The sequence below is a fragment of the Thunnus maccoyii genome, chromosome 22 (genome assembly GCF_910596095.1).
Source record: "Thunnus maccoyii chromosome 22, fThuMac1.1, whole genome shotgun sequence".
Lineage (NCBI taxonomy): Eukaryota > Metazoa > Chordata > Actinopteri > Scombriformes > Scombridae > Thunnus > Thunnus maccoyii.
Genome location: NC_056554.1, coordinates 12,776,787 through 12,797,999, shown reverse-complemented (window position 1 = coordinate 12,797,999; position 21,213 = coordinate 12,776,787). Strand labels below are relative to the sequence as shown.

General features: G+C 40.2%; 2 protein-coding genes across 6 annotated transcripts; one reads left to right on the top strand and one right to left on the bottom strand.

Moving 5' to 3' along the window:
• The first annotated feature begins 1,422 nt into the window (after positions 1-1,422).
• LOC121888909 (solute carrier family 2, facilitated glucose transporter member 4-like) lies at positions 1,423-16,407 on the top strand. Of its 2 annotated transcripts, XM_042400497.1 has the most exons (12): positions 1,423-3,820; positions 4,381-4,523; positions 5,860-5,955; positions 8,032-8,192; positions 10,237-10,361; positions 10,570-10,685; positions 11,192-11,354; positions 12,917-13,104; positions 13,258-13,362; positions 13,836-13,937; positions 14,032-14,235; positions 14,825-16,407. In XM_042400497.1, exons 2-12 carry the CDS (start codon positions 4,401-4,403, stop codon positions 15,041-15,043), a joined length of 1,602 nt encoding a protein of 533 aa, XP_042256431.1. In that variant the 5' UTR covers positions 1,423-3,820; positions 4,381-4,400; the 3' UTR covers positions 15,044-16,407. The 2 variants fall into 2 exon arrangements, with proteins under 2 accessions (XP_042256431.1, XP_042256432.1); XM_042400498.1 differs by lacking the exon at positions 4,381-4,523 and having other exon boundaries at positions 1,425-3,820.
• A 196-nt stretch (positions 16,408-16,603) lies between these two features.
• LOC121888912 (Y-box-binding protein 2-A-like) lies at positions 16,604-21,164 on the bottom strand. 4 transcript variants are annotated; one of them, XM_042400502.1, is made up of 10 exons: positions 20,993-21,164; positions 19,950-20,013; positions 19,776-19,809; positions 19,609-19,698; positions 19,260-19,502; positions 19,052-19,140; positions 18,764-18,962; positions 17,833-17,964; positions 17,656-17,729; positions 16,604-17,231 (listed from the first exon to the last, which is right to left on the bottom strand). In XM_042400502.1, exons 1-9 carry the CDS (start codon positions 21,069-21,071, stop codon positions 17,694-17,696), a joined length of 966 nt encoding a protein of 321 aa, XP_042256436.1. In that variant the 5' UTR covers positions 21,072-21,164; the 3' UTR covers positions 16,604-17,231; positions 17,656-17,693. The 4 variants fall into 4 exon arrangements, with proteins under 4 accessions (XP_042256436.1, XP_042256434.1, XP_042256437.1 ...); XM_042400500.1 differs by having other exon boundaries at positions 17,656-17,732; positions 20,993-21,161; XM_042400503.1 differs by lacking the exon at positions 16,604-17,231 and adding an exon at positions 17,248-17,395.
• Positions 21,165-21,213: the final 49 nt, after the last annotated feature.

Below are 21,213 nucleotides of genomic sequence, written 5' to 3'. Positions count from 1 at the left end.
GCATGATCTGGTGCCAGTCTGTCATAGTGCATTTATAGGATTGACTGCAGTGCGTAGACTTTATTATTCATTGCACAACCTGTGTACGTGCCAGTCTACAGTGGCTGATAGTCTTTTATTAGTAGGGTCCAAGTGTTTTGTGTATAAGCTACGTATAAAGATAGAAAACCTACATGTTATAATAATGAACCAACTGAAAAGTCGGTCCTGTTAGTACAGATACCAAATATTTAAATTGTTTTTTGTTCCTGTCTCCCCCACTTAAAACAGGGAGAAACACTGCAGGGAGTAGGCTCAGGCTTTCACTGCATGTAGGGTGGTTAGCATTTAAAGGTTCATGAGCATTAGCAGCTTGGCAGAGTTAACGGAATAGTTTGACATTTTGGGAAATACCTTTAGTTACTTTCTTGCAGAGAGCTTAGTGAGAAGATTGATACCACTTTCACGTGCATGCAGTAAGCGATATTTATATTGCCAGAATGGCAAAGTCATTCCCCTCCGTACTCTGCCTCTGATTGGCTTGCCCTGATATTCTTACCCTAACCCTAACCAATCTCACTCCTCATGCCTAAACCTAACCCACCCAACCATCAGAGGCAACGAGTACTAGCCAATCAGAGGCAGAGCAGGGCAGGTCATGACTTTGCCATCCTGGGGAAAAAAAATTTGACGTACGGTAAACATGAAGCTAGCTAATACCCATGCGAAATCAGCAAAGCGTAGTGTTTAGCGTCCTTTTGTTGATTCTGGTAAGGACAAATCTAAAGTAAATTAAAACAATATAAGATTAGAAAGGTAAGAAGTTATACTTCACTTTTACACCATTAAATCAGTTGGAAACATTACATAGCCATTTATAACAGTAGTTGAAGTAGATTTTTAATAGAATGTTAGCAAGAAGGCTCAAGACACAGTGACGTTACCTCTGCCTGCAGCTAGTTAGCTTAGCTTATAGCATAAAGACTGGAAACAGGGAAACAGCTAGCCTGGCTCTGTTTGAAGGCAACAAAATACACCTGCCAGAACCTATAAAGTTCACTAATTAACATGTTATATAGTTTGTTTAATCTGTACAAAAGCTGAAGTGTATAAATGACAAGTTGACATTTTACTGGAAGTTATGTGCCGGATTATTTTTTGGTCTTTTTTTCTAACCTTTAGGCAGAGCCAAGCTAGCTGTTTCCCCCCCATTTCCAGTCTGTATGCTAAGCTAAGCTAACTGGCTGCTGGCTGTTGCTTCATTTTTAAATTACAATTATGAACGTGGTATAAAATTTTCATCTAATTCTCTGCAAGAAAGTGGATATAAAAATATTTCTCAAAATATCAAATTATTCCTTTAAGTTTGTAGCAAAAAATTACTATTTCTTTAATAATTATTGAAATAAAGATACGTGTTGAGATTTACTGCTTTGCCCACATTTTTATTTGGTCATTATAGAAACTTTTATGAAGTGAATGTATGTTAAATTTGTGAAATCATGGTTGGTCATTTAGTTAAATCTAATTTAACTACACTTTTTCCTAATTATCCTCTGTATTGGGTCCCACATCGTTGCATTATTTCTGGACTAGCTAGTTGATTTGCTGACATTTTCCCACCACGTAAAAAACTGAACACATAACTTAATATTCATACATGTTAACTATACAATGACCCTCATTACTGATGTTTGTTTCTGAGGTTTTTGATCATATGAAGTCAGAATTTCTCTCCCAGCAAACAGTCTGACAAAGAAACGTGATGTAAATGTCATTGCCTGTCACACACTGACAGTGACCATACAACGCAACACCTGCCAACCATCACACGACTCAGTTTACTGTAGCATGATTTTGAACCAGCTGACCCCACAAACCACACACACACACACACATGCACACACACACACACACACACACACACGCACACACATACAGGGTCATGAGAAGGAGGAACATTATTTACATTGGTTGTTTCTCGTTATGAGGCGAGTATTAGAGGGCAGTCACATGCCGTGTGGTGGTGTGACTTTTTGTTTCAGATAACAGTAAAACATGCGCCGGCTGACGTCTCCAGTTTAGCTTTAGATGATTGGGTTTAAAAAGTTTCACATGGGGCGAAGTTGTGAGTGCAAGCTTATTTATATCTTTTTCTAAGTCGGTACGTGTAGTTCTAACATTGTTCTTGGCTCTCTCTGTATGAATTCATGTGATACTTTTTGGAAATGTAATACTATCATCTGGCTACGTACATGAACCCCCAAACTATGTCTGTAGGGGCTCTACGCCACTGTTCTGATGGTGTAAAGTTTCTCTACATTTAGTCAGAGTCACATACTCACACATACATGCTTGGGGCCCCCTGGCTGCAGTTGAGAGGTGTCAGGTTGTCCTCTTCTTTCTCAGTGTGCCTGTGAGGGAAGGGAAAGGCAAAAGGCAAAGGCGGTGAGCTCCAAGGAGAGAGTGGTGTGAGGTGGGGGTGTGTCTGCGAGGGGTGGGATCAAATTATTTTATTGAGAGATCTAGAGCACATATTTTTCCACTGAGCCTCTTGGCCGACCTGTACATTTCCCGCTCGCGGTAACCCTCCCACAGCACACCCCCTAATCCCCGCCTCAGTCACACCATCACACCCACCTCCAAACTTCCCCTGGCCACACCTAAACTGCTAACTCAGGTGGCACAGTCCAAATTTAGGGTCCACCTGTTGCCTGGTGGAGGAGGATTAGGCTTTGTTGTGTGCAACAGGGGGAAGGGTTTGTGTGGAACGGGGTGAGCTTTGGTGTGTGTGACCCCTTTGGCATGCGCTCTGAAATAGAAAGGGATTTATGGATGTTGGGAAGACAGACAATGGCAACCAGAGTGACAGAGACGAGCCCCTCTTCGCTGGCCATGAGAAGTGTTGAGTCATGGCTGGTGGTGCTGGTGGTGCTGGCAGACTCTTGGGTTCGTCTGAGGTCCAGCACCTGTGAAACTATGTAACCTCTATTATTTTAAGTTTCGGAGCTGATAGCATCAGAGAAGTTGTAGCTGGAAATCTTGCACCTCACGAGCAAAGAAAAAGAGTGAAATACACCACATTCTTGTTGTGAGGTTATTCAAATTTGTCTCTTTTTTGTATCCACACAACTGAGTTTATCATTCTTTACAAGGGCAGCACACATAATATAACAGGGCTCATAAAACTGGATAAAATTTGGGCTCAGCAAACCTCCTGCACATGATTTCCAGGGAAATTGTTGATTTAAACAAGAATCTTCAACTATAATCACACCTCTAGCACTCCTACACCTCATCTCTTTGGCCCCAAAATAAAAAGCCAGACCCCCTTGACTGAAAGACCCCCTTGGTTCTGTGTTGCACGGTCTTCTTCCCGCACACATGCTCTCTCCTTTTGCCTTCAGCCAATGGTAGTTAAGGTCAAGAGAGCTTCCTGCTTGCGTCTCGACCTCTGTTGCAGGACCTCAAGATCAGTCAAGTGGGCCTCTCTGGAGCTGCAGCCTCACCCTCTCCTCCCCTCCCTCCCCTCCCCTCTGGATAGAGGCGTGCACGTGGGTGTGCGGGGGGTGTCGCTCTATCCCAGCTGGACGGACACAACACAAACTTCAAAGAAGGGAGGACACCCTGCAGCACCGGACGCACCAGATTAATCACTTCGAGCTTCTCTTTTGGATTCTACTTCTTCTAAAGTGCTAAAGGTTTAAGTCCGGTTTTGTTGTCCTTTTGGGGGAGTTTCACGTGTCTCCTTTTGGCACCAGACGCATCTGTCACCAACTGCTATTGGGTGTCTGGAACTGCCAAAGTCATGCCAGCCGGGTTTCACCAACTCGGGGGGGAGGTAAATTTCTTTTTTTTTTCTACAGAGCTTTTCACAGCTCATAAATATGGCTGTGATTGCTTTTTATTCCCAAAAAAGTTGTGTGATGAATTATGCGGTGTAAGAAAAGCTTTTATTTTTCTCTGTGCGCATTTCTTTGCTCAGTGTGTATTTTTATTTGGAGAGATTTTACGCACAAGTGTATCTCTGTTATACACCAAAACTCTTAGAGAAATTGCAAAAAAAAAAGGTTTAAAATGTGTTTAATAATTGCCTGTTTCAGCAGGGAGAGACATTAACATCAGCCTCGATCTAAAGGGACGTTGGCCCTTATTTAGTTTCTGAGCGTTGACCTTGACAAGGCAAATATGTGAGTTTACAGGTCAGAGCTCAGTATTGTGGGTTTTGTTAGGCCATCTAGTTGGACTGGTTCCTTTTCAGTGCACTCATAAACAATGGCTGTCTTGTATGCTACCTCCAGACAAAAACCATTTCTAGGCCAGATGGATGTAAGTGTCTGTTTTAAGTGTTATTCCTCTGATTGTGGACAATTCATTCTCACCATATGTTTGAAACAAGAGGATCCGGACTGTTATCTGTGATGCCATCAAGAAACAATTCCCGAAGCTGCTTCCTTGCCAATAAACAGGAGACTGACTGTGGACTGTCTGTATCAGGGCAGGTTCCAGGGATGTGGGAGAAGCTTAGAAGTTTTGGCTTCGATGTAAGATAAATCTCTTAAGCATGAAAACTCAAACAAAGCAAAAAGCTGACACATTGTATGAGCTTCCCCTTTTAGTGCCAAGGTTTTTTTTGTTTTTTTTTAAAAAGATACCACAAAAAAGACTTAAATAAAGCTTGAAAATTGTACTTATAAAACTGTACCAGATGATACTTATGTCTTCATGAATGAATCTGTACTTGCTTTTGAAAGCTGTAAGAAATAATAGAAGTCCACATTTCTATTATATCTTACAGTTTGTTAAAAGCAGGTACCGCTTCATTCATTATAAGCGACGAGTAACCTGCACGTTTTCGTGAAATGGGGTTAACATGGAGTGCAACAGAACATAACTGGCTGCTTCTGATGTTTTACCTTTTCTGCAAGGACACGTGCACAGACGTGCGCGCAATCACAAACACACACCCTTTTGTTTTGGTGCATGAATACTAAACAGCCCTTATTTTGAGACTCAACACAGCAAGGTCGAGTCACAGCGTCACAGACTCAAACAAACTTAGAGTAGAATAAAAATGAAAACAACAGAATGGAAAGCTGAATACATACAAAAATACTTTTAGATGTTTTGTCATTATATTGGGTAAATTATCCAAATAGTAAACATTAGCCAAGTGTGTATGATCTGTAAAAACATCTTTCTATATTTGGGGCCAAACATCACTTTAAAACTTGAAAATTGTGAAAAACCCACATCTGTCACATCTGTCAACTTTTCAAGAAGCCTTGTTATCACCACAGTGTCTTTTTCTTCTCATTCAGCAGCTTGAAAGAGTTCATAAGCCACAAACTTGTAGACTGAAGCCCTAAAAAAGCATAAAAATGACTAAATAACCATGAAATCACTGTAAAAATCAGTTTTCAGCTTTTATGCCTCTAGCATCTTAATGCTAGGTAACCAATCTGCCAGTTATGAAATGGCTTAAACACAGTTCGCTGGAGGGGAGGATCTCAGCTCCCCAAGGTCGTCTTGTCTGTCACCGTGGAGACAGGTGCTTGTGGGGCCTGATGGGAAACTGGAGGGAAGTTAAAGTTGAGACGGGTGTCAGCAGTAAAGAAGCCAGTGAAGTCATTGACAATGAGATTGTCTCTCATCAGGATCACAGTTATATATAGTTGATATTAGTGGATAAAGGCTATGAATGTGTGTGTGTGTGTGTGTCCGTGAGTGTTGAACTCTCAGTTGTCCACCTAAGCTCACTTATAATTTGTCACTGTTATCTTTACAAAAACAATTCTCAGTATTACTCACTGTTCTGAAAATAGTGTTGTTTTAATGTGTGTGTGTGTGTGTGTGTGTGTGTGTGTGTTTCTACTCCAGACAGTGACAGGAACCCTTGCTCTCTCAGTCTTCACCGCTGTACTGGGATCTCTGGAGTTTGGGTACAACATCGGTGTCATCAATGCACCTCAGAAGGTAAGATTGATCACTAAAATAATGTTCAAAACCATCCAATAGTAACAGAAGCCAATCTCCATTAAAAAAAAGAAGCGTTTAAAAGAATTGCAGAAGTAAGATGCAGGAGCCTCACACACTGACATTTAACATGACGTCAACAAGTCTTTTACAAGTTTACAAGGTGGCATGTTTAAAGACACAACATCTTGTGATGCTGCTTCAAATAATATTTGGAACATAAACTTGGAAGAGGGGACCAATCCCAGGCGTGGGAAATAGGAGATCTGTGTGATGCGTAGACAAACACTTGCTGTTCAAGAGGGCAAGTCTGTTGTTGTGGGAAATAGATATTTCTGTCTGTTTTATGTCACATTTGGACAGAAACATGCTGCTGCACACGTATAAGAAGCCATTAAACATTGCATATACTGTATAGATATCTATATCTACATATATCCATCCATCTATCTATATAGATCTATCTATCTATCTATCTATCTATCTATCTATCTATCTATCTATCTATATCTATATATATATATATATATATATATATATATATATATATATATATATATATATATAATATCTATCTATCTATCTATCTATCTATATATATATATATATATATATATATATATATATATATATATATATATATATATATATAGATATAGATATATAATATCTATCTATCTATCTATCTATATAGATAGATAGATAGATAGATAGATAGATAGATAGATCTATATAGATCTATCTATCTATCTATAAAGATATATATATATATATATATATATATATATAGAGAGAGAGAGAGAGAGAGATGGACATATAGATATAGATATATAGATATATAGATAGATCTATATAGATCTATCTATCTATCTATAAAGATAGATATCGATATAGATAGCTAGATACAGATATATATAGATAGATAGACAGATATAGATATAGATATAGATATATAGATATAAATATAGATATATATATATAGATAGATAGATAGATAGACAGAGACACATGATTCTGAAAACCTGACTTGCTCAGCCCATAAAACGTTGCTCCTCATATTGCAGGCACATCTGGTCTTCCAGTATGGAGGAATGCTTGAGTACTACATGTGAGACACGTATCAAGATGATTTATGACTATATGTATACAGTATGTACTGTATGTGTCTTACTCTTTCATAAATACTGAAAAACGTATGTCGGTACAGAAATGCATCGCAAAACGACTAAATATAAACTAAACTCTGTTGCTTAGCGTGTTGGAAAGTGTTTCTTGTTTTCTGACTCAGCTGCTGGTATTCAGGCATCACCTTGACTCTCAACATCAAACGTGACTCAGCTGACGTAGTTTCACAGTGACACTAAAACCAGAAGAGACGCCGAGCTGTTTGCATGACATTTTGAGATGGTTTTGTTGGTCATTACAATAGAATTGTTTAAAAGCTACAGAGTGTTGGTTTTACTGTTACCTAAAGATTATCCCTTCATCATGCATGATACGCATATTCAGTTGTTTTTTACATTAAATATTATTATCAATATTAGAGCCGATACAATACCTGAATTTCAATATAAAAATGATACAAATACCCTAATTTGAGAAAATATGAGCATGTTCAGAGAACAATACTACAAATTTGACCAGACATTCAATGCTAGCTTTCAGTACTTGACAGCTTTAAATACTTTGACATATTTTACTAACACATTTTAGTTGGTACCTAAAAAGTATTGAGTAAAAGTAAAGAGTAAAGTTCAATACTCATGACTAGATGTGAATAGGATGTGTTAAATCCAGAGATTTTGCCAAAAAACAGCATGCATGGCAAGTAAATCCTCCTCTGATTAAAAAAGGTGAATTGAGTTTTTTTTTAGTTCTTTAAACTTTTTATTTTTGTGCACTTGCACAGTGTCCTGGGATATTTAAAATACGGTAATATATTTTAAATATCAATTATTAGTTTCACAAGCCCTGAAGGTAAACGCTATTTCAAAAACTCTTTAAATGTAACATGTTAAACATTTAAATGTAACAATAAAACATTTAAAAGTAACTTTTAACATGTTTCTCGTGCAGATCATCGAGGCGGACTACAATGAAACATGGGTGCAGCGGTACGGAGAGCCCATCCCCACAGGGACCCTCACCTCCCTCTGGTCCCTGTCTGTGGCCATCTTCTCCATTGGGGGCATGCTCTCCTCTTTCTGCGTGGGGTTCCTGTCTGAGTGGCTGGGCAGGTAGGATGTCACACACCCCAGTTTAAGTATTTTCTACTGGAACCTGCACGGTGCATAAACACAAGCTTTGAGATGCAGCAGGCGTCAGCTGATTAATCCTATATTTTAAATGTGGAATTTTAGGTTCAGGTTTGGATGTTGAAGCAAAGAAAGATCTTCTAACAATCCAAAATCTATCCTACAATGTGTTTTTGCATAGAGATGAATCAGAAATTCACTTATTTATCTTACTTCTACTTGAACAAAACATTTCAACCAAACAGCAGAATGTTTTAAAAGTCTTATGTGGTTCCCAACCAGAGGGTCAGGATCCCCCAAGTAGGTAACAAGGTAAATCCGGTATAGTAAGAAAATTCACAGGAGAGGAAAGCCAAAAAATGTCCTATACGAAATATATTTTTTTCAAATGAAAGTTAATCTAATCTTGGCTTATTTCTTGTGAGTTATGAAATAATATTTTGTCTTTTGGTCTCTAAAAATGACTCAAATAACTACTTTTTGGTTGATTTGGTCATATCTCATAAAACATATGACAAGAAAAAGACTTTGGGAACCACTGGTCTTATGTAAGGGAATTTATACATATTTGTCTATTTTGTTTGAACATATTGTAAAATTAAAGCTTCTAACTGCTTCATCCATGAAGTCTTTGGGGAGGCAGTAATGAGAGTCAAGCACTCACAAACTCTACATGCATCATGTCACAGTCTGATTCACTTGTGCAGAAACACACAATGAGGACAATGCAGACAACTTACTGTTGGACAAAAACTTAAATGCACTGTGTCACATCTGAATAACCTCAATAACTGGCATATATAAAATGGACCCTGTCGTCCAGTCTTAGTCATTCAGGGGGAAACTCTACCCAGGATGTTACTCGTCGACCCAATTTCCCGCTGTAACCTGAGCTGGGATGCAAACTGGACTACAGCCCACAGCTTTACTGACTAAAAGGGGATCTTGGCTGTGGAGCGGTGGGGGGTCGGATTGGGCGTTGAGCTCGAGTGCACTCAGGACAAGGTCTTCCGAAAAAAGCAGCGTTAAAGACAGCAGGAGCTGCGCGACCTCTGAGGTCAAAGCGATTTAGATGCAACTCAAGTCTCCTGTGCACAAAGAGTTCCTCGTTAACAGTAGCTCTGACTGTTTGCTGGGAGACACTAGAGTTTAAAGTGACAGATGTGAGCACAGGCAGAACAGTAAGCAGTGCTGTTAAAAAAAATATTCTGGAGGTTATTACAATTATCTTGATGTTGATAATTAACTTTTAAATGTAGGTGGCCCTCAGTGATAACCATAGTAACAGGAAAATATGTGGGAAGCATACCTTTTTGGCACGATTTGCAATGATCAGGGTCCAAAAATAACTTCAGATGAAATGGAGTGATGCCAAAGTGCAAGGTGGACTATATTAAAGTCCATTGCTTCACTGTGTGAATCATAATTAGGTTTCCCTAAACGGTTAGTCAGCATAAAATATTTGCTGACCTTCTCTTCCTGCATCCACTTTTTTGTTCTATCTGTGCCTTCTACAACATTTTACATTTTATAAATAAAGAAACATTTCTGTTTTCAGTCAGGTTGAGCAGCCAACTTCAGTGTTTTTGTATGACACTGCCCTCTGGAGGCTAAAATGTCACAGATTTATGATGTGTGCACATCCAAAGGACCTTTGTGTAGACTATACTGTACATCTAACTACAGATAAATATTATAGTCAAAGCTGTTAATAATGTTCGTCTTTCAAATACTACAAAGTGTGTTTTTAGCATTCTATATATCAACTTTAGACAAACATCTTTCCATCTGTCGGTAAAAACTTTGTTTTGTCCTAATATTTACACTACTAGCAGTAATTTGTATGTTGATCATGATTTAATGCTGTAGTGATTGTGTAGCGAGTAGTGTTTTTTAAATGTATGTACTCAGAGTGTTTGTCAATGTCAGATTTAATATTTCAAATATAACTGTCATTAAAAAAGTGAAGGTATGTAACATCTGAGAAGTGAATGACTCCAACGATACCTTGTTTGTGTTTTTCCAGGAGGAAAGCCATGCTCATAAATAACTTGTTTGCCTTCATTGGTGGAAGTCTGATGGGGCTGGCCAAGCTCTGCAGGTCCTTTGAGATGATGATCCTCGGACGTTTCATTATCGGTGCCTACTGCGGTAAGAACCACACTTTTTTTGAATTTGAAAGTTGGCAGACTTATGTATGATTGAGAGTTTATCTGACTACATCTGGACATCTTTTCCATGCAGGTTAAACATACTGCTAACAATTATTTGCAGCTACTTTTTGTTGTGTTGCAGTCACTCATTTCCCTCATGCCTGATAGACAGTTTCTGACTCTCACCCAACTTTTTCTCCCTGCAGGGCTGGCATCAGGCTTGACACCGATGTACGTGGGTGAGATTGCTCCCACGAGTCTGAGAGGGGCACTGGGCACGCTGCACCAACTGGCTATAGTCACTGGTATTCTCATAGCACAGGTATGATAGTGCACCGTGATGTTTTTTTCTCTTCCTGTCTGTACAAGGACTGAAATAAACATGTGAAAACAGCATATGTGCACTTTTATTTGCCATAAAAACCACAACATGGCCATTTCTCAAAATCATATTGATGATTCTGGATCCTCAAACTTGCAGCTAATTTGTGACGAAACATCTTAAGATTAGTCAGAACTTGTTTTTGTCTCCTCCTTATCCTTCCATCCTCTGTTATCCTGTCTTTAACCATGAAACTCTACATACAAAAATACAGTGATGAGGCCTCTACAAGCAGAAAACAACCCAACCTAGATCTATTAAACCCATTCACAAGAACATCTTGAAGCTTTGCAGCCAATTTCTTTATGTCCATGTTCTATTATACCAACAAGGATAAGTGTTTCATGTTTTATATTAATATTTTGTAATAGTTTTTTCTGATATGTTTTATGTGAACTTTTAAAATCTTATTCCATCTGTTGTATCTGTCTCCTGTCTCTGGGCAGATCCTCGGTTTGGAGTCATTACTGGGCGGTGAGGACTTGTGGCCCGTCCTGGTGGGTTTAACTGTTGTCCCAACTGTACTTCAGATGGCTCTTCTGCCTTTCTGCCCCGAGAGCCCCCGGTTCCTCTACATCGTCCGCTGCCAGGAGCACCACGCAAAGAGTGGTGAGTGAAGCTGGAGTACTCCAGACTGGTCTTTAAAGTCCAACTGAATTTTTTTTGTCTACTACAGCATACATACCTGCTCTGTAAATCACTTGTCCTGTGATCTCCATTGAGAAGAAATCAGAGACCAAAGGGGGAAATTTACATTTTAAATTTGGTGTTTTCATGATGGTGCCCCCTAGTTTTGCATTAATTCAATCTGACTACATAGCTGGAGTTTTTATTTTGATACAGCAAATCAAAACTTGCATAAAGCCATAACGTGGCGTTCTATCATAGGCAGAGCAGACGGTCACACTGAGCCTGATAGTATCCTGCTACACAAGAGCCACAGAATCTGAACAACAACCCACATTAGCTTTCCTGCTAAAGTCTCCTTCTTATATCACTTACAAACATGAGGACACCTTAGCTTGTGGAATCAGCCGCCAAACAAACATTCACTGGGGAAAAGTGTACCGCTAACATCATTTAGCAGGCTGGATAGCTAATTAGCTGCTCAGCTACAGCCCATTAAACAGCATGTAAACATACCTGCAAGTGCCACTTCTGACCTGTTGGATGCTGGTTTGGTCATTGCTCTTCATGACCAATGACTCCATGACTTGTAGCTACAGCAAATTTTTGTTTACTTTATCTCCGTTCAGTATAGTGCAGCACTTGTAGCCTACCAGCTAATGTCAGTCAAACACACCAGCCAGCCAGCTGAGACAAAAAGGCACATTTCTGATATTTCCCCAAAGACCTTTTTTTTAAAAAAAAAAAAAAAAAAAAAAAAAAAAAAAATTGATAATAAAAAACTATTAACAGTATATTTAAAAATATATACTGTTTTACTTTTACTCAATCTCGGACAGCAGACACACAGAATCTGTGAAATAAAAGGATGCTATTAATGAAACATGATGTTATTTTTCTTATTTATTAATAAGGTTAAATCTACCAAAATCTAATCTATGTGACTAGAATCTAAGGGACGGTTGAATGTTTCACCAATCAGCTCATACAGAAGGTCAACAACTTATATTTCATAGATTTAACTATGACAGTTGAATCGTGCTTCACAAGCTACACAAGGAGACACCCTTTTGACACTTTCAGAATCTTTTTCTCGCTGTAAAATATGACTGTTGTTCAAAAAGAAAGGCTGAGATGAGTTTGGATCAAAATGTGTATTTGTTGGTTCTACAAACCTCAGAAGACATTTGACATGAGGCTGAGCCAGTAAGGGTGGATTTCTATTCTGGGGTGAACTAACCCCTTAAAAAATCAGTCAGATTTACAACACTACGTAATCACTACAGTACAGTATCTTGCTATTTGTACTTAAGCACTCTTGGGTCACCTTATGTAACATTTATGGAGCTGATTGTACTAGAACAAGTGTCTTGTAAGATCTTAAGATACCCCTCTTAACAAATTAGGGCCTCTCTGTGGCCTTCAGCATGATTTGTCTTCACTTCATGGGTCTAAAACTCAAACAGATTCTCAAACTTTAAAAATACACAAACATACCTACAGCATATCTTGATTCTTACTCCTCACATCCCTCCCTTTTGCAGGCCTGAGAAGGTTGACAGGCAGGCCGGAGGTGGGGGACATGCTGGCAGAGATGAAGGAGGAGAAGAGGAGGATGGACATGGAGAGGAAGGTGTCCATCCTGGAGCTCTTCCGCTCTCCGCTCTACCGCCAGCCCATCATAATTTCCATCCTGCTGCAGCTCTCCCAGCAGCTGTCCGGAGTCAATGCAGTGAGTTGAGGCTATTTTTGCATCATTGTATGAGTGTCTAATGACAACAATACACCTCACATGAAGCCCCAAAAAAGGAAATCCGTGAAAAACGAGAAATCAGTGATATCAGTAATATTGACATAAGCTAATCTTGTTTACTCCTCTGCACAGATTTTCTACTACTCCACCAGTATCTTCATGAAGGCAGGAGTCCAGAGTCCAATCTATGCCACCATAGGGGCTGGCGTAGTGAACTGTGCCTTCACTGTGGTCTCGGTCAGTAATCAAACTAACACGCTATCCACTTGGCTTTTTGATGTGCTCCTCCTTTATTGCAAAATTATTTAATTATTCAGGCAGTGTTCAGTCTTTTTAAATATCACTTTTATAAAGTTTACAGTTCTGCTATGTACCAAAGTGTCTCTATTACTGTTTAACATTGTTATCAAATTGCAAATAAGATAACAGACGAGGTTGGTCACCCAACATTCCTGCATCACAAATAGGCCAACATTGATAAGACAGGTCAAGATGTTTCAATGTCACTTAATGGGTCAAGAAACATGTTTTACAACTCAATTATTTTGACATTGCTGCTTTTTTTCTTCCTAATCATGGAGAAAATATACTTTTAAAATCATATTTCAGTACACCCTTGGTGAAGTTGTATGATAATATCTCTCTGAGTCATTTGTTTATCTGAAATAGGATAGCTCCACTTTGCTAACCTATTCCGCTCCTATAAACAGCTCTTCCTGATTGAGAGGATGGGTCGGCGGACGCTCCACATGCTTGGGCTGGGTGGGATGTGCATCTGTGCCATCATCATGACCGTGGCTCTTGCCTTATTGGTCAGTCTCCCAAAAAGATGCAAATGTTTGGTACTATTACAGATAATTCCCAGTTTCTATGAACACCTGAATCTTGTCTTCTTCCACCTAACAGGACAATGTTCCTGCGATGAGCTACGTCAGCATGCTGGCCATCTTTGGTTTTGTGGCCTTCTTTGAAATTGGTCCGGGCCCCATCCCCTGGTTTTTTGTCGCTGAGCTGTTCTCTCAGGGTCCAAGACCGGCTGCCATGGCTGTGGCCGGCTGCTCCAACTGGACTGCCAACTTCATCATTGGCATGTGCTTCCAGTATGTTGCTGTGAGTATTTTTTTTTTTACCTTTCCTAATGAGGTCCTATACAACCATGAAAGTAGTCCACCAATGATTTAATTATCTTGATGCTGGCTCCAATTTATATGGCTTAAGTAAAAAATTTGTGCAGTAGACAAATATCTCAGCTTCAATCAAGTGTAGTTCTAACAATTTCCGCAAAATGCCAAAGCTAGCATGGTTCTAGGGATGGTAACGTTGGTCTGTCCACTACTTTAGACAGAAATGTCTCAATTACTGGTTGGATTGCTGTTAAATTTGGTAAATACATTCATGGTGCCCAGAGGGTGAATCTTAATGACTTTTGTAATCACCTGAAACTGCCTGTAGCGCCACCATGAGGTTGACATTTTTTGCTTTGAGTAAAATGCCTCAACAACTATTGGATGGATTATCATGAAATTTGGCACAGACATTCACGCCCCCCTCAGGATGAATTTTACGAACTGGTGATCCTCTGACTTTTCGTCTAGTGTTATCATTAGGTCTGTTTGGTTTGTGTTTACTGCTAATTAGCAAACGTTAGCATGCTACCATTGATTTTTTTTAATCGTGACTTCCTCCCATCCTTCCCCAGGATCTTTGTGGGCCATATGTCTTCCTGATCTTCGCAGCACTCCTCCTCTTCTTCCTCATCTTCACATTCTTCAGGGTGCCAGAGACACGGGGCAAGACCTTCGACCAGATCGCAGCAAATTTCCACCAGCGCTCGCCAGGAGGAATGATGGATATGGACTTGGACCTGGACAAGCCCAGCACCGAGCTGGACTACTTGGGAGAGGAAAGCATTAACTGAGAGTCCCGGCCTGAAGGAGGGAAGACAGGCTGGCAGACATAGATGGGACAGCACCACTTGGGGTGAACTGTGTATAAGGGCTTTACTCCAAAGTTTCATTTTCTGACATGTATATTGAGGTCTATTGTCATGTTCTTATAGATTGCGGTGCCAAAGCAGTGTTAAAGGTGTGTGACAATTTGAGTGGAGGATCATTTTTGGACTGTCCTGTGCTGGTGCCACTGCAATACAAGGTTAACGGTTATGAATTAAGCCTTAAAGAGAAACCTGTGGATTACAAGTTGACTTCTGTAGTTTTAAGGAATAAGGTGCACATAAGTGTCTTGACTGTTGAGGCATTAACTGCCAATGTGGTAGGATTTTATTCCATGGTGATGTACTCGGTTGCAATATTGACAGACAGGAGGTGGTGAGACTTTGGAATTCCTGCACTTTATCTACAAAGACATCCAAAGTTTTCAGAGCTTGAATGTTTAAAGAAAAACTGTAGAATAAACAGCCATGGAGTTGAGCATGCTTGCCTATTTTTTTTACTAAAGCTGGGAACACTCTTGAAGACGTGTTAAACAAGAGACAGCACATCCAGATCTACACAACACCTACATGATCATATCCTGATTTGTAAAAATGCAACGATGATGTAATTGTAATGGCTCTAACTGGTCTAAAGTTTGAATCCTAACTCTCTTTACGTTACACAATAACTAGCGCTGGGTATCAAGTGGATACTTTTTGGTAATGACCAAACTATCAAGTACCAGAAGCTGCTCAGATTTTGTAATCTTCACATACTCTTGAATCTTATTTTGTCAATTTGAGGCAAAGTTCTGGTATAGCTGTTCAATCTTTGAGGGAAAAAAAAGAAACAGCCTTCAAGCTTTCATTTTCAAATTGAGTTAAGTTGTGTAATATGTTCCCAGCTTAAGTAAAAGGCAAGTGCCAATACAAAGTATTTTTCTGATCATGAGTAACTCATTGCACAGCCTGCAGAAATGCTACTTTAAAGAAACAAAAATCTATTTTACTACGTCATGTGTACATAGTGTGTGTTGGTTGTCGATATAAAGTTTAAAATGGTATGAGGGTCTTCTTTATGCACTCCAGTAGGTGTTTGGTTTTATAAACAGAAGCCCAATTTACTAGACTAGAGCAAGATGTGCAATCACAAGGGCTGCCTGTAAAAGAGATCTTCTTGTAGATTAATTTTGTATCACACAGGTATCATGTTTGTGTATTTTTTTTTTCCTGGCATCTGTTGTGTGCTGTTTGCCATCTGTTCTTTAAACGGTGTGTATCACCACCTTCTGAAAATTTGTATGGAGATTGTTCAGAGAGAATTTGTATAAAGAGTGATTGATGCCGTGGTCATGATGTGACTAAAAGATGTACTGTAAATACTGAAAAAAAGGCCTCCACTAATTACTGACTAGTGCTGCACTGTTAGCTTATATATTCCAAGTAATCCAGTTTAAAAAAAAACAAAACAACAAACACAGTCAAAATGCAGCATCTTATTGGTATCAAGTCATTGTCAGACATGAAGAAATATAGACTGAATCCTGAGATTTGCAAACATGATTTATTAATTAGTATTTTTAAGTACTGACATTGCACATATTCCCCTCCAAAGAAAAGCACACACACAAATAAAACAAAGAAATAAAGTTTCTTTTCATCAATCCATCCTGAACTGAGGAAAATGAGTAGGTTTTAAGAATTGATCGAGGTGGTAACAGAACTAAACTGACTCCCTTAATGCACCACCAACCTCACACCTGCTTGGTTTTCCCCTCTTCAACCAAATTAAAAAGTTAAATAAAAATCAAGGCTGGTTCCTCTAGTAAACTACTTGATGTGGCCCATCTTGTCAATTAAAGAAAAATGTTTTTAAAGGGGGGTTGGAATAACTGGGCTACCAAGCAGATCATCCATTCTTTCCCATTTTTCTTTTAAAAAGATGTACTTTTACATTTCTAAATATGTTCCCACCACCCACCTGTATCCCCTTCTTCCCTACCCCGTCCCTCTCCAAACGTCAGTGTCTAGACAACACATGACAAGATGGGAGGGGGTGAAGGGGGGTCTGAGGGATGACAGCGAGACAGGGTGGGTTGGAGGATGGGGGAGTGCAGGGAGGGGAGAGCAGTGCATGTGTTCTGAAATAGGTCCAGTTCTTCAACCCTTGGACCTATGAAAAACAAACAAAAAAAAAAGGAAATAAAAAAAACGCAAGAGACACAGGGATTGACAAAGAGACAGTAAAGAAAACGGACATTAAAATACAAAAAGACAAATCTGAAAACAATTTCAGTCCAGGTTCCCAGAGTCTGAGATTTCACTCAGTAATGTTCCCTGGATTTAAAAAAAAAAAAAGACCAAACATAAGTGGACAAGTCCTGAAAGACTGCATAAAACTATCCCTTTAATACGATCCCTCCACCTTAAATCCATATACAAGAAACCTTAACCAAACTGCCCGTTAACGTCCGTCATTTAGCCCTCTATGAAAGCCAGCCAGTGAGGCACCTTTAGCACAAGTTATGTCACCCTACACCCTCACGTCTCCCACCCCGCCTGACCCAGTGTTGCACCACTTTAGTGTGGGGTCCCACCTCTTGCCAAGGGTAACATGACTGTTTTCTTGCGAGCGTCACTCTGTTGGTGCCGGGACTGTTGTGGCAGCTTCCTGCTGCGGGGAAGAAAACAAGTCACTTGTGATTGTATCAACACAACCAGTCAAGAAACAGAAATCATGTAAAGATCAGAAAATTGCCATTTTAGCAACTTACCTCGGGTGATTTTGGTGGTTTAGGGGAAGTTCTGGGGGAGGACTTTGGTGATTTGGATGTGGATTTCAGGTCAGCTTGCTTTGAGGTCGGAGGAGGGGTACCAGGCTCCGATGCAGACTTCTCTGTATCGTTCTACAATATGCAGAAACAAAGAAATAGTTTAGTGTTCAACATGAAAGTGTTCAGAGATCATCTGTGTAGTAAAAACACACATCAGTATTTACATTTGTTTAACTTTTTGGACCCACAGATTTGCATGGCTGCCCAAAGGAAACAATGTTTAACAAAAATGTTAAAAATTATAACCTGAACACTGATTCTAGCCGTGTCCCATCACCCCATTTTGTACAATACTAGACTACCGACTTCACACTGCACTCACAGACTGCTAACAGTTAAACTCAGGTCAGTGTCTTGATTGGCTACATCAAACCCATGATTCCAAGTGACGAAGCTGCTTTTCAGCAGAGAAGTGAGTAACGTTAGGTGCACCGAACGCCATTAAAAAAACAAAAAAAACAAACCCCCCACCGACAATTTAACATGATTGGTGATGGATCACTTGTTAGTCATTTAAGATACATTTTTACTGAAACAAGTCCACATTTACATACAAAATATGTGCCAATTTAAACAATTCCTGTTTTAAAGTTGTGTATTTTTTTATACAGGAGTTTGGTAAGAGCGTTGTTAAGACTGTTTAGTTGGGCCGTGCTTTCAGCGCCTTCAGCAGACACCCCCAGCATTTCAGAGCAGAGAATATGCTTATTCTTCCATGATTTTGAACCCTTCATTTAGATTTTTCTCTAGTGTGACAAACTCAGAACACGATTATTGCTTTACACAGACTAAAGAAAATGTCCACTGTAGGTTCTGTGTTACTCATGAATACCAAACTGCTGTAGTTTAATACAGAATAAATCACACTCACTTTAGAGGTAGAGGACTCAGAGTTCCTTTGTCTACGTCGTCTCGACTGGCGCCGTTGTTTTTTCTGGTCTTGGCCCTCAGCTGCTTCTCCGTTGGTCTGGGGGGCTTCAGAGGCCTCCGTCTGCTCCCGGGTCTCCTCTGGAGCAGCTGCCTGCTGGCCCTCTGTTGGCTCATCAGTAGCTGAATTTGGGCGGAACGGCCTGCGGATCCGAGGACAGAGTATATCAAATAAGCTTTGCATTTGTGGAACCACAATAAACACAAAATATAGGCAATGATGTCAAGTCACCTGCGGTATGGGCGCCAGAATCTACGCCGTGGTGGTCGCTGCGTTTGATTGCCTTCTGCAACTCCGTTCTGTTGCTCTTCAGCTTCCCCCTGACAGAAAAAAAAACAGACAAAACTTAAATCTGATATGACACAGAACAACCTCATCCTCAGTTTTCTGCTTCATTCTAAGCTCCACACGATGTTTTCTCCCTCATACTTCTGCTTACATCTTGTCCCTCCTGCCGTGGTCTGCGGGGCCTACGACGGCGCTGCTGAGGTCTCGTACCATCGTTCTCCCCTGATCCCTCGCCCTCAACAGAGGGGGCTTGGCCATCAGCCGGCTTGCCCTGGTCGCCGGGCCGAGGGTTGCGGGGGAAGAACCGTCGACGGAAGCGGCGTTTGTTCGGTGCGTAACGGCTGCCTTTGACTGGAATACCGCCAGGGCCGGTCACATTTGCTGCTTCGGAGCCCTGTGGGACATCAAAAAAAAAAAAGAAAGAGAGGGGAGGGATTTAAGATCAGCGGACATTTGTTGCAATAATCACATTATTGTCAAATTGATTTCACAACTCTCACCTTAGTTGCTTCAATCACATCAAACTCCACAACCTCCCCGTCTCCCACGCTGCGGAGGAATTTCCTAGGATTGTTTTTCTTGATAGCAGTCTGAGGAGACAGATTAAGCATCAAAAGATGGTACTAATCCATAAAACATTAAGTCCCTTAATTTCCCCTCACCTTACCTGATGAACAAACACATCCTCTTTGGTATCATTCCTGTGAGGAAATAAAACCTGATTAAAAGCAAACTCTGCTCACAGGGATTTAAACCATTGATTTAATTCAACCACTGCTACTAGAAACCTGATTGTGCACTCAAGTCGTAGTGACGTAGGTCATTAAAGGGAACATAGTACCTGTTTATGAAGCCATATCCGTTACGTACATTGAACCATTTCACTGTGCCTTGCACCAAGGTGGCTGCAACAACAGGTAGCACACAATTATAAAGTTATATATCTAGACAATAAAAGGCAAAGAACATAATATACTCTTATCTTGCTTGTATTAGTGGCAGATCTGCTAACAAGAAGAAATGGGAGCGCAGTGGGTCAATCATTAACAGTAAGACTTTGAAACCAGGTCTACACTAGGTCAAAAGGGAGGGGCTGCAAAACAAGGATACCCGTTTTTCACCTCGGAAAAAAAAAACCCCTGAAACTTTTTCATCTTCCTCATGAAGCAAAAGCAGTGAGTGGTTTCTTTTATTTATTTATTTATTTTTTTAAAAAGCACCTGATCGCATTTAATTGGTTCATTTGCTTCTCACAAATGATTTGCACCTGTGTGAGAGCGCGTGCACGTCCTGCTTGGAGCGCGTGGCAGCTGATAAAGACAAAATTTAGATCATGTGTTCACATTCTTAATACAAAAATAATACAGATTCATCCTGTTTTTCCCATTTAAAAAGGAGAACTCATAAAAAGTTGAATCCATTAAACTCCAGATGAGCGCAAACATGTAGAAACACATTCATGTCCAGGTGACCTTTTTTTTTAAAAAAAAAAATTAAACTAACTTTTCAGCTCTGTGGCTCTGGAGCTGATGTTTAGTTTGTGGACGCATTGGCGTCATTGGTATAAATAGTTGCGCCCCACAAAACCCACGCGTAAAACACCTGACACGTGTTGCTGCCAAAAACGAAACTCACCACGGTGTCAACCAAAGAAGTGATAATAATGATTGATAATCATTTGTCGATATTAAAATGAGTGACAGCCTGTAGTTTGGACAACAGACAACCAACACAGTCACACACATGAAGAAGCTTTACGTTCCTGAGACAATATCAGTCAACTTTACGCAGCAACAACACAGTCTGTATAAGTCGCTCATCCATAAGACGCTCATGAACGCGAACTGGTACAATCAATGGACCATGATGACTTTCTACACCCACCTATGACTTTCCTCTCCGGCTGAGGCTTGTCTTCCACCGGTGCCGATGGTGGAGCGCTCTGCGCCTCGGCGTCGGTCATGCTCGCTTGTCGGTTTATTACACTTTCACTCCTGGTGTCCCCCTCCCTCCTGCTCTTCCCGAAAGTTTCTATCCGACACGGCTAAGTTTTTATCCCGACATCCCCTCTGTTTCCCGGACGAAAGCCGCGCCCTCATTGGTTT